General features: G+C 32.6%; 1 protein-coding gene across 1 annotated transcript in view; it reads left to right on the forward strand.

Annotated features, from left to right (window-relative positions):
- The window catches only part of LOC144839273 (uncharacterized), a 36808-nt gene that overhangs the window by 17820 nt on the left and 5232 nt on the right, over positions 1-13756 (forward strand). The window contains exons 23-43 of the mRNA XM_078694588.1: positions 110-222; positions 392-646; positions 1009-1310; positions 1754-1910; positions 2463-2703; positions 3175-3236; positions 3521-3702; positions 4191-4286; positions 4803-4860; positions 5531-5578; positions 6291-6466; positions 6907-7005; positions 7367-7424; positions 7577-7621; positions 8602-8930; positions 9128-9275; positions 10433-10510; positions 11546-11802; positions 12083-12221; positions 12552-12638; positions 13047-13231. Of these exons, the coding sequence (XP_078550714.1) occupies positions 110-222; positions 392-646; positions 1009-1310; positions 1754-1910; positions 2463-2703; positions 3175-3236; positions 3521-3702; positions 4191-4286; positions 4803-4860; positions 5531-5578; positions 6291-6466; positions 6907-7005; positions 7367-7424; positions 7577-7621; positions 8602-8930; positions 9128-9275; positions 10433-10510; positions 11546-11802; positions 12083-12221; positions 12552-12638; positions 13047-13231 (3115 nt within the window). The remainder of the gene's footprint in view (positions 1-109; positions 223-391; positions 647-1008; positions 1311-1753; positions 1911-2462; positions 2704-3174; positions 3237-3520; positions 3703-4190; positions 4287-4802; positions 4861-5530; positions 5579-6290; positions 6467-6906; positions 7006-7366; positions 7425-7576; positions 7622-8601; positions 8931-9127; positions 9276-10432; positions 10511-11545; positions 11803-12082; positions 12222-12551; positions 12639-13046; positions 13232-13756) is intronic.

The raw sequence follows: 13756 nt of genomic DNA on the forward strand, positions 1-13756 counted from the left end.
GACCGATAAGAACATGTTATTATTGACAAATATTATTATTATGTTTATTATTGGTCAAATAAATGTTACCAAACTAGTATAACATAATTTTCTGTAATTGATTTGTTAGTTTCTGCTCAAACCGTGAATGGGTTTGTGAAGAGAACCTGTGTCCCAGGACAGCGAGGATATATGGAGAAGCACATTATAAAACATTAGATGGAAAACTCTACAACTTCCATGGTATGTATAAATACTGTAATCACTCTAATGTAGATCTGTTTTATAAAAAAATGTCAAATGTAAAAGAATCGGATTTATCATAAAACAATAATTTACAATGGTATTCTCTCTGTTTTTCAATTAAATCAGTTTTTATGGTTGCTATAATTATTTGAATATTTTTACATAGGATCTTGTGGATACGTTTTTTGTGAGGATGGCTGCGGTCAAGGTACCTCAACATTCAGTGTCATTGTGGAGAATGTTCCATGTGGTGTTACCGGTGTATCATGTACCAAGTCTGTCAGGGTAACATACCAAGGAACAGTAACTCGTTTCACAAGAGGACAAGATACAATTGATGTCCAATTAAATGGTGCACCAGAGGGCACTGTTGACTGCTATCAGGTTGGCCGCAACTGGATTTACACAACACAAGATCAAAGTAAGATAATTTTGATTTTGAAAAACTAATTATTTCAGATATTGGAACTAAAGAAGGATATTTTTAAAGATCAAAACAAATGACTTTATTGTCATTAAGAACAATTTAGATATTGTATCATCATCTGACTTTTGAAAATGTTATTTACATCAAAGACAGCATAAATTGTTATCTTAGAGTTCTAGGATGAAAACTTTTCTTTTTGTTTGTTTTCTGTATGAAAATGTATGTTTATCTACTTTCAATCGTTGTCCTATAGTATAAATGAGCTTCAAGAATGTGTGCATTAACTTTTTAGAGCTTGTCAAATTACTGCGAGTAGCACATTCAAACACAAACTAATATGTGTTGATCCTTTTCAGGACTTGTTCTTCAATGGGACGGAGGAACGAGTTTGTCTTTAACACTTGATGCTTCATACCGTGGTACCACTTGTGGTCTTTGCGGTGTTTACGATGGCGACCAGAACAACGATTTCACAACAAGGTCAGGCGAAATCGAGTCTAGAGCATTGTTGTTTGGAGACAGCTGGCGTACACGCACAAGCTGCCCTCTAACACAAGATATCGTTCATCCGTGTGATGCAAACCCACGCCGTCGAAGCTGGTCACAATATTCATGCATGATCATTAAGCAAGCTGTATTTCGCCCTTGTCACGAAGTGGTAAGAATCCTAGTTTTGTTTGTAATGGTTTTACTCTAACAGACACTTCTTCATGACCATATATCCATTTATCAATCTGGCCATTGTCTCTGGTAATTCACTGATAAACTTGCTCTTATAGTGCCTAAAATAAACTTGGAAAATTCCATATCTCATAGGGCATTTTTATTGCTGCTGCACCTTTCTTTTGAAATGCACTACCTCATAGTGTACATCATTTGTCAACAGTTTAAATCTGTTCTGTTAAAACTCATCTTTTTCATTCTACTAATTTTCTCTGTGAGACCTTTTTTTTTTTGGTAAAGAGCATTTTATAAATATTCAGATTATTTATTACTTATTAAAGTAATAATTGATTGTTAATAAAATTGTTTCACTGAAATATTCTCCTCATTCAAATATAAAACATTCTTGTTATTTGTATATTATTATTGTTTGATTAGGTTAATCCAGACATTTATTATGAGAGATGCGTCTGGGATGCTTGTGCCTGTGATAGTGGAGGAGACTGTGAATGTCTGTGTACTGCTATTGGGGATTATGCAAAAGTATGCTCCGAGAAACATGTCAATATTAATTGGCGATCAGATGGTGTTTGTGGTAAGTAAAGCTTGGTTAGCGATGTAAAGTAACGCAACCTACTAAACGTAAGAAAATTCCCTTTCGATCATTGTGTTTTTTCTCGCCTGCATGAAAATCAACTGTGACACGCTTGCAGCATTATTGCGTCATCGGTTCCCACTTGTGATTACGCAATACAGCACTTCGCATTAATACATCTCTGCTTTGAGTTGTGTTCTAGTGGGAAACACGCTTTAGATACATACCTGAATACTTTTCATTCATTCATTCTTTGTTTTAAAAATTGGGGAAAAAACGACAAGGACACACTCTCAAAAGATGTACTAAGTGACTTACAGCTTAATATTGATCTCAGACAACCAGAACAAAAAATTGAATAAATTAACACAATAGGCCTACCAACTTCTAATTAGAATATAATACCAATAGATCAATGAGATGTCATTGAATAGCCATTTAATTAACAGAGTAGAACTAAACCACTTATCCTCTGTTTCTATATAATTTTAGTAAGTGGACACAAAGTTTTTTTTTTTTTTTGGAATATTAACAATTTTCTGTTTATTTCAGGTATTCAATGCCCAAGTAGCTTATACTTTGATCCAGCTGCAAGTACTTGTCCAGACCTATGCTACAACCCAGAAAACATCCGCATATGCCCAGCTTGGAATTCTACAGTAGAGGCTTGTGCATGCCCAGAAGGGAGTGTACTGGAGAATGGCGAATGTATTTCACCACAGCAGTGTCCATGTTTTCATCATGAAGACAGATTCACTGCAGGAACAATTAAAGTTATAAATTGTCAACAATGGTAATAATATGTTGAGAACTCCCTGGTTCACCCCAGAGTTTAAGAGGGCCCAGAGCATGAGCAGTCCATATAACTGTCCCTTAGTGCTATGAAATATTAATATAAAGTATATTGTGTATTTCACACATTTTATTCATGTAAGCCAACAGCATGTAGTATGTGCGCATACCATCTTACTAGCTATCATATATGCATGTGTATATAAATTTAAATAAATTCAGATCAACTGGATAGAGTGCTCAATACACAGAGGTAGAGCTTAATAAAATAAATAAAACGATACGAGATGCTGTTAAGTGAGCATAGCTCAAATAATTATATATTTTTCATATGTACATAAATTGCAACATTTGAATTTAAGGCATACATTTTCTTATAATTTTCCATTTAATACATTAAAGTCCTAGAGGATGTATCATCATTTTTTATGAAATTTGGTAAAAGAAACTAATGTTGAGAAATTGTTTTCAGTCAATGTAGAAGTGGAGGGCACTGGTTATGTACTGGGGATCCATGTGTAACAACAGCAGCTCGTAAGTAATCTGTTTTGTGTAAATAATCATAACAAATAGATTCTATATTTTTGTTTTCCGCCTACCATTTACTGCTTACCATAACCCCCTGTTGTGTAAATTAACCCTTATTAAACATTCTCATCTGAGTGAATACATATTTTTACAATATTTTGTTAAATCAGTGCTTGATGTGTGACCAAATAGATTGAATTTGTATATTCTAAAAACCCTACAACTGGTTGTGTCAGTCGGAGTTCAGTCGTTTATAATATTACAAAAACCATTTAATTTGTTTATTACAGCTACTGAGCCACCGACAGTAGAACCACCTGTTTGCACATGTCCAGGTGAAGGCTACTTTAGTTGTGCTGATTGTTCATTGTGTATTGCTAACAATAATGTTTGTGACGGAGAGAGAAACTGTGTAGATGGATCTGATGAACAGCAGTGTCCATGTACAGACAGCGACAGTGTTATACACCAGGTAAGCTTAGGGATCATGTTATGTAGTTGGAGAGATACGCCCTTTGAGTTGGAAAGACACACACTTTGGGTTATAGAGACACCACCCTTTGGTTATATTTGTCTTTGACAGCTCTTGTCTCTTCTCACTGCTCCCTTTTTATGTTTCACTGAAAGGAATAAATAAAATAAATACATTTATTCTACTGAAGTTACTGCAGTAACTACAATACTTTTAACCTGTTTATGCAATTATTTATCTTTTTTTTGTTTTTTGGTTTAGTTGATTGATACTCACTGTTTTCTGCAGTGACTGCCTCATAAACTTCTACATTGAAACAAACTAAAATCATATGTTATTATAGGCAGTTAAACAAATGTAGTTACTGCAGTAACTGCAGTAGAATAATTTTCATTAATTTTTAGGAATACATAGAAGAGTAGAAAGTATTCTATTCTCATGTCATTTAAAACAAAATACAATATTTGATTTTTTTTTATCTTAACTAGAATGGGGCAAGATACTGGCCAACCGAGTGCAAAACATGTTCCTGTGATAATGGTGTCAATGTCTGTGAAAAACAGTGCAATGTGTCATGCTCTGCAGTAAATAATAATCTTATTTTTATATATCATACTTCAGAGAGAAACATACAGTAGACAAAGTGTTAGGTTCGAGAATAAAAGGAGTCTTACCTACAGTATAGGGGGAATTTTTTTCTCTATAGATAAAAAAATATAACAAATAATATTATCCTTAAAGGAGATCTACCTCTTTATAGATATTTATATGAATAATATTAAACAAAAAAAAAAGAAAACATTAAAATAAATAAACCTTCAATATATATTTTTAGTTGAACTATTTTGTTGGAGAAAGAACAAATTCTCCTTTGTATGCAGCTCCCACAACATTTTGCAACTTTGTTTTTCTTAAATAATGGAAGATTATTAATTATATATATAATAATTATTATTTATTATGTAAAAAAAATAAAAGTAATAAAAGGTTTAAAAAACAAAGAACTAAGTTTTGTGAAGCATTAACAAAATACCTTTTTTCTGTTTAGCACTTTTTTTTATATAAACCATGGTTTGTGTATGCTTTCTTTTAAATGTTAGGGATTACTCCTGAACATGTACGAAAATGATCCTGACAGATGTTGTGAATGCTCTTCACGTAAGTATTCTTGTACTGATTGATTATTGATTGATGGTTAGGTCAGCTGACAAAAATGGTGGAAGCTTTAGGCTCACTGCTGTTATAGACTGTTCCAGGCTGGCTGCCATCTTCTTGATTGAAACGTCTTGGTCACCACTTTAGTGACTCTGCACGGTCACTACATGTTTTCACCAGAATGACTAATTACGACCAACTTTAGTGTGAGAAAGTGTTTTAATTCTCAATTGACCTATACATACAAAAACTTCTTTCACAGAAAATAAATGTTGAAAGTAAACTAATTAAAATATTCATAAAAGAAATGCATATAAAATTTAGATTAAGTTATACTTCCATTAAACAGAACAATGTTCCTACAAGTTTATAAACTAAATGTATTATTACTTTTTAACTTAATTAATAAAATAAGGCTATTTTGTAGTTTTAATCAAGTTATTCACTTCCGTAGTAATGATTTAATTTATAGAAAGACAAAATAAACAGTTAAATTTGATGTAATGACATAAAATTTGACCTTGGGTAAATAACTTTCAAAGTGAATATTACATTAAAATGGCAAATTCAACGAAAAAAATATATGTAAGTATATTTTAGGGGGATGGTATATCTTTAAATCATGGAATTTATATGAGTCTGTATACATTTGGCTTATTTTTTTATTACACAGCTTCTACTCCAAGTGTTACCACCACAGTTACTACAGAGACACCAGTGTGTAAGTATATCAATAAAATTCATCGCTTCCACATACATTTTTTCTCCAGCTTCAGATATAAAACATTTTTTTGGCAAAATATGTATTTTATTCCATGACTAAATGACTACTTTAACTGATCATATAAATGCATAAAGATAAATTGGCCATATGGTATATAGAATAGAATGATGGTATATGCTATTTTATTTATAAAATAGCACTTATATAAGTTTACAGGCATAGACAAAATTCTAAACCACCAAGTGAATACATGGTATTTTTGGAACAATAAAAGATGATAAAATCTGTGAGAATGAGAAAATACCACCCCAACCGCTATTCAAACTTGGAAGCTTCTGCTTGTTATTTAGATTGCCTAACCATTAAACCACCATATTTGTATTTCTTACATTTACAAAAGATATCTTTATTTTCATTAGAATTTTAAATTAGTAGAGCTGTAGCTTGGTGGTTAACATGCTCTCCTTTCAATCCAGGATTCAATCCTGACCTAATGCCAGAGTTGTAACTTAAATCTTTAAACTCCACTTCCCAAGATTCAAATGAGACTTAGTTTATATAAAATATAGAATAGTGTATCCATCCTGTAATTGGCAAGTTACTCGCTGTTGGATGCATATGAAATGTTAAAAAATAAAGTGTAATTTGCATTTCATTGAGTTTAAGTTGAACAAGATAATAATAATAGAACTTTCACAAAATGTTGCAGTATGCGATGGATGCTATTGCAATCAGAACTGTGATGGTTCAAGCACCTGTAGGTCAGTGAACCCATGTGTTGAAGCCTGCGCCGACTCATGTGCTGAAGGCTACTACTGGCAAGGAGAATATTGTGTTAGAAGAGCTCAGTCATGTGGTTGCCTCTACAATGATGTTCATATGGCAGTATGTAGAATTTCTCAATTTTGATCTCTATATGTATTTATCAGATGTTTCAACCCTCAAGTTAACAATTTAGGGAGGTTTACATAATTGTTAACGAATTCCAACCGTTTTAATGGATTTGACTCGTTCAAATCCGTTAAAAATATATAAAATGTTATGCCCTCAAAATATCTTGCAATTCATATTTCAACGTTTACCAGAGGCACAATCTAGCAACTAATCGAATGTAATTATGTATTTAATATTAATATTCAGAAAATTGGATGAAAATTAGGGAGGCTTTCAGAGAAATCGAAAGGGTTGGAACTCTTTGAGCAAAATGCTTTGTTTCTTATACTACAGTGAACATTGCAAGTGCTTGACATTTTTAATTAATTAGTTATACAAGTAAAGGACCAGTCAAATAGTTAGTGAATGTTTGTTTTTTTTTTCACATTTAGAATGGAACATCATGGGATGTTGGAGAATGTCATCGCTGCACATGTGTCAATTTTGAAGCTGAGTGTGTAGCACAATGTAACATTGGTGCCTGTCCTGTCGTGAGTTTTTTTTCTCTTCCTTTTGTGTAATGACATTTTTACAAAAAATTGGTCTAAAGAACAAAAATATGTCTGTGCAACCGAGTTACAAAAACTGGAAAATACTGGAACTGTATTCATTTCAATAAAAAAAAAGCAAATTATATATCTTGATAGACACAGGGAGATTTCAGATTTTAAATGGATTCAATTTCTGAAAATTGTGATTAACAAATATAGAATAGATTACAAATATTTTTTAGAAAACATTTTCCTCAAGAGCACAACCAATATATACAATTATATTTTTAAGTAAACTTTACAGTACTACTGTTTTTTTTCTTTGTATTATGGTTTTAAATTTGTTGCCATATAATTTTAGGGTGAAGAGCGTGTTGATCATACCTCAGTTGGAGAATGCTGTTATTGTCGAACTGCTAGTAAGTAATATGTTAAGATTAATTAAACCACTCCTTGGTACAATCAAGCAATTGTTGTTTGCAATTTTGTTTGTGAAAATTAGTAAATGAAATAAATAAATGTTTTAATGTTGTTGCTAACATGATTATTATTTTTTTTATTTTCCCAACAGCAACAACTATAGTGACTACAACAGTTGTAGAGACTACTACAGAGCGTAAGTAAAACAAAGTTGATTTGTAAGTTCCTGAATTTTCCTAAATTAGGTACTTTAATATTCCTAGGCACTGTGAAATTTAGTCACAAAATCAAAAAATATTTGTTTATATTATAGCTCAAACATTTAAACACAACTACCATCTTCCAATGTCTATGAGACTATGGCAGTGTTTGTGTTGGTACAGGAGTTATAGATGACACTCTAGTTGTGAAGGTGTGACGTTTTTTAGGGGCAAATAGTACTATTCTAGTCTAAATTTACTGTTTTGTCCAATGTACTCGATGTACACTTGGATAATGTGATGGCATTTAAATCAATTCAATGATTCATGTTTGAGATATAATATAATGCTGGATATGTACTTTACTATGAACTGAACTTAAATAGTAAGAAAAAATTAAATTCGATTATTAAGCAAGCAGGTAAGATTATAGGCACCGATGTTAAATTGTTAGAACACTTATGTAATGAAATGATGTCTAAAAAACTTAATTGTATTATGTCTGATGTTACTCACCCTGCCTTTGATACCCTTGTTACCTGCAGATCAGGTAGATTACTCCACCCCAAAGTCAAAACAAACAGATTTAGAAACACATATATTCCATCAGCTATCAGGTTGTATAATAGAGATTTCAAACGCTAGCCCGCTTATTACTCATGTTTCTGTTACATTTATTTTAGTTTTGTAATTTATGTTATATTCATACTAACTCGAGTGTACCTAAGGACCCATATCTCATAACTGTATATTTTTGCCGTTGTGACAATAAAGTTTTATCGTATCGTATCGTATTTAAACATTGCTAACTATAGAAAATTACTACAGACACTAATTCCCTTTTTACAAAAAAATGACCTATTTAGTACATAGTATTTGTTAGATGGCTCTTAAATAAAGTTTTGACTCAGATACCCCCCTCCCTTTTTTTAAAAAATATTCAAAATGTTTAGTAACAACATCATATTATTGGTAGGCTCTTGTGAAGCTGCATTGGGTATGGCTAGTCGTAGAATCCTACCAGGACAGCTTCATTATTCATCCAGATTGGAAGGCGAAAATGATCCAAACGGCGTTGGCCGATTAGGGGGAAACCCATGGGTGCCTACTAGTAATTCCATTTCTGAGCACATTGAAGTAAGGTTCCGTAGGCCTCAGGAAATCACAGGAGTATCAATTCAAGGTGGTATGAATAGAGAACAAGGCAGAGTAACAAGATTCCAAGTAAGGTACTCTCAAGACCCTCAAGTTAATGAGTACATTAACTACCAAGAGGTAACTGGCACCGAGGAGATGATCGATAAGGTAATCTTCAAAGAATTTCATTTAGTTCCTAAGGGATGATGTCAAAATTATTCTACTGCAGTTACTGCAGTATCTACATTTTTCTACTGCAATAATATATGATTTTAGGTTGATGAATTTAAACCCTGTCACTCATCTCATGCTTATTGTTTACTTATATATCATCAGAAAATTAACCTGAAATTGTGTTTTTACAGGTGTTTTCTGTTGTCTATTCTGACGATAATGAACCATTTAGAATTTACTTCACCGAACCCCTGACAAATATTTACGCATTTGTGATTGTTCCAATTGATTGGGATATAAGGATTTGCTTGAGGATTGAACTTTATGGCTGTGGAGAATGTAAGTTCAATACTTGTTTTGTTAAAGACACTATCCCTGCAATTGTTGACGTTTTGTAAAAGTAATGCATATATATTACTTTGAAAACATTAAACCAGATCATTTCTGGTCTTAAATGTACGTTCTATGGTTATATATAAAATCATCATCATCTTTATTTCAAATAAAAAAAACATAAGAATGTAACAAACATCCCAGGTCACAGCTTGGGGGTCCAAGCATATGCAGGGAAAGACAAGACAACAACAATTATAAAACACTTAAAAATAAGAAGGCAAAAAAGTAGAAAACACATCAGGCATAAAATTGAGATTGTTATAAAAAAAAAAATTACAGCTAAAAATTAAATTTTCCCACGTCGGTTTAAAGTGGACATTCCATATGGTATAGCTACATACCAATGCCGTTCCGCTTAGTTTTTTATTTATTTTTTTTCATTTTAATTTTATTTACACAAAACGCATTTTGAGAATTATTTAAGTTTTTTTTGTTAACAATCCACAGCTTCTTACACTTACACATAATAATCTACATGTACAGGTATAGCCTTTTAGTGTCAAATCATTGTTTATTGCTGTATACTTAGCTAATTTGCGTTCGTGGATAAAAAGAAAAAAACAATGCACTACCTAAGTAGCTCGCATTGAATGTTCTCTTATAGACGTTCTAAAGCTCTGTCTACACTATCATACAAGTTTAACAAAAAAGTGTGATGTGCCCAAATAATAGTAGTGATATGCCCAAATATGGTAGTGATATGACATCATCATTTCCACATTTTATTGTCACATAAAGTTTGATAGTGTGGACATAGCTTTAGGCCTATCGTAGCTGACGCAGGCCTTTGGTAAAAAGCAGTAGTTGTACGATAGCTATGAAAATAATAATTAACAATAGAACCAGGAATGATATAATTTAATGTTTTTCAAAGTAATATACTGTACATTATTTTTACAAAATGTCAAAAATTGTGATGATCAGACCACAATGGTTTTTAGTTGCAGATTAGATTTAGTGAAGCAGAATTACATTAACAGTCATATATTTATATTCTTCACATTATTGAATACATATTTGTAATTATAATAAAACAAACCCTAGGCATTTAATAGTAAAATGATTTGTGTTTCACATGTCTGCATTGTTTGCCTTTCCAGATGTTCCATCTACCCGTGCTCCAACAACACGGACAACAGTAACTGCCACAACCAACGTACCTTCAACAACTGTAAAAAGTGAGTAGAAATAGATTTTATTTATAGAAAATATTTTTCTTGGTATTATAAAATATGGTGATGAAGTCATAGTACTGTATCTGATTGTCTTGGAGGACTGATATTTTCCACAAACTACAATCAGGCTAAAAATCAGTGGCATAACGGCTCATTGGCTAAACCCAGGGGCCCAAGAACATAAACAGTCCACTGCAACTACCCAGCATTAGAGGGCCCCTTAGGAGTGCTAAACCATGGGCCTATGCCTCCTGCATTACGCCACTGCTAAAAGTCTATTTCGTGAGATCCCTACCTGTATAGACTCTACATATGCCATTATTCCCAATATGGACACCCCTCGAAAGGAAAATGGAATAGTCCAGGCGCCGTAGCGGGCCGTACAAACGTCTCTCACGCATGACATCGTCCTCATATTCCTTTCGCTTTCCATGGAAAGCGGACGTGTGACCTTGAAACCTTGAAGGAAAACTAATTAAAAAGAACAATAACAAAGGACACCTGGCTGGCAACGCATACCTTTGTGGATTTATTGTGTTTAGCATTCTTGTGAAGGAAGCTTCTACCAACAGTATCCTTACTTGTTTTGTAGCCATGTCTGTTCGAAGACATTGCGCATCTCACTTTTGTTTGCCACTCTGTACGTTTTTGAGCAAGTGTATAGGTCTACATGTAAAAAGTTCTGTTTCCATTTTGATGTTTGCCATCCATGTTGTTTTCGGTCTTCCTTTTGATTTTTTGGTCTTTCGCTGAGCATCTCTGAGTGCGATCTTAGCTGGTGTGTTTTCATAATCGGAGCATATGACCATACCATGCGGCCTTCTTTTCTTTACATACTTACTCACTCAATCTCTCCCCTGTTCTTTTATACAAATCTTGCACGCAGTGGATGACTTAACTTGTTCCTAGCTCCTAGGTCTTACAAAAAAATCAAAAGCTTGATACATTCAGCTTTTCCAAAACCTATTATTTTAGATTTTTTTTAGATTGTTTAAAATATTCATTGACACTGGTTATTACATTATTATTATTATTTAGTATGTGATGGTGCATTGGGTATGGAGAATGGAGATATTCCAGATGATAGAATAACTTACTCTACAAGTAGCCTTGCTTCTGGAAGTGGTAGATACAATGGTGGATCCTGGTCTCCAACAGTTAATGATGCAGATCAATACATTCAAGTTGAATTCCTTGGTGATACAATTGTCAGCTTTATAGATTTTCAACGAACATTGGAAGATCCATATATTACTGAATTCAGAGTAGAAGCAGATGGACAAGTAATCGACAGGGTACATGCCTTTTTTTACATATTGCCGACTCTGTTCACTCTGTTCTTGAAACTTTTCAGAGTTGGTCCTTACTAGTATGTTTTTATATCATAACATTATAAGCACGTCTGGAGTGCTAAACCAGGGACCTTGCCCCTATGTTACGCAACTGTTTGTTTGACTTTAAAATGCATTTCTACTAGCTTCTGGCAATTGTAAAATAAATTTCCAACATTAAAAATTGTGAGAGTATAGGTTTTTAAACAAAATACAATACTGGTAATTAACATTTTTTATTTAGGTTTACAATATTGCATATGGTACTAATGAAACTGTTAGTAGAGTAGAAGATACATTCAATGCAACAACAGTCAGGATTATTCCATTGTCGTGGGAAGGTGGTATTGAAGTTCGCTTTGAGTTGTATGGTTGTCCTTATGGTAAGTTCTTTGAAATTGTAAACTAACCGTCACTTCTTCGGCCTAAACGTATAAGGTCAACTATTTTTTCCTTATGCAACTCTTCAAAAAGAGTAGGGGATCGTCTCCCGGTGTACTGCTGAATTCACCACCAGAAGGATCTTACCTCAAAAACAAGTCTTAACGACTATAGTGTCAAGTTATATTTGGTGTGCAACAATCAAATCAAATTTATGCTTACGCTTTTTAGATACAAGTATGTGTCATCATTAGTTTATCAAAACAATAATATTTTGAAATAGTGAAAAAGTTTAAGTTAAATTAATGAATATTTGAATTTATATATTTTAGAAGCACCAACTACAGCTGCCACTGTAGCTACCACTGAGACTACAACAGTAACAACGCCTGTAGTTAGCATTTCTTCTGCTGGACCAGGTATAGTAAAAAGTCATTGAAAGTACTCACAGTGATATTGTTAAATTAACCTTTTTTTAGCTTTCAATTTTCCATACATTTTCTAAATATGATTACGTTTAATTTTGTATAATAAAAATTTACAAGCTCATTCATTAAGAAAAGTGTTTAGAGATTTAGTTGAGAGGTTTATATATATATTATATACATATACATTTATTATTAATTATTATCATTGATACAGTATAAATTGTTCATTAATTGCTTTAAAATGTGAATATTCATTGTTACTATTTTACATAAACACTGTAGGACAACCAATTTTACTATTTTACACAAATACTGTAGGACAACCAATACAACAAAGTGTAAATAGAATTTAGAATAATTTCAACCAAATATTGATTGTTTGGGGTGTTTTTTTTTCAGTTTGTATGCATGAGCTGCAACAGTTAGAAGGTGAAACCGAGAGTGTTTATACGTTTAATTTCCCAGCCTTAAAAACAATCAATGCCATTAGAATTTCCAGAAATAGTTCTCAACCTGCGACAACAGTTGCCTTTGAAATTGTGAAAATTCTAGAAACTGGTGAACAAAGAATAAATAATGATGAGGTAATTTGTAATAGAATATTTGTTGTGGGTCAAATTTTAATTAATTATGATTATGCCATTTTTCATTTTTTTAAAAAGTTCTTTTATTTAAAAACTCTGACAAAAAAGGATAAGAACATACAATGCAAGAAGATCAGAGATTGAAGGCAAATGCCTAGAAAGATGAAAATGGATGGGCGAAAAAAAAAAATAAATAAATAAATAAAAGACAGTATGAAAAAGACAGGTAAAGACATGACTGGGTAATAATTATGAAAAGATATGATTTTTTATTTTAAAAAAAATACATTTTGGGAGACAGAGTCTAAAATGAAGGAAGGTAAATTATTTCATAATGTGTGTAAATACTCCGGAGTATCTAATATTATGTTGGAGTTGGATTTATGGGTAGGTACAGACATGTTGTTATGAGATGGTGTGTGGTGGTGATGGAGAGACGAGTTGAAGGTAAAAAGATAGTAGAGATGATTTGGCAGGACATGGTAAATGGAGGAGAAGAAGAAGAAAGTCTGCCAAAATATTTTA

This window comes from Antedon bifida, chromosome 4 (genome assembly GCF_963402885.1).
Source record: "Antedon bifida chromosome 4, ecAntBifi1.1, whole genome shotgun sequence".
NCBI lineage: Eukaryota > Metazoa > Echinodermata > Crinoidea > Comatulida > Antedonidae > Antedon > Antedon bifida.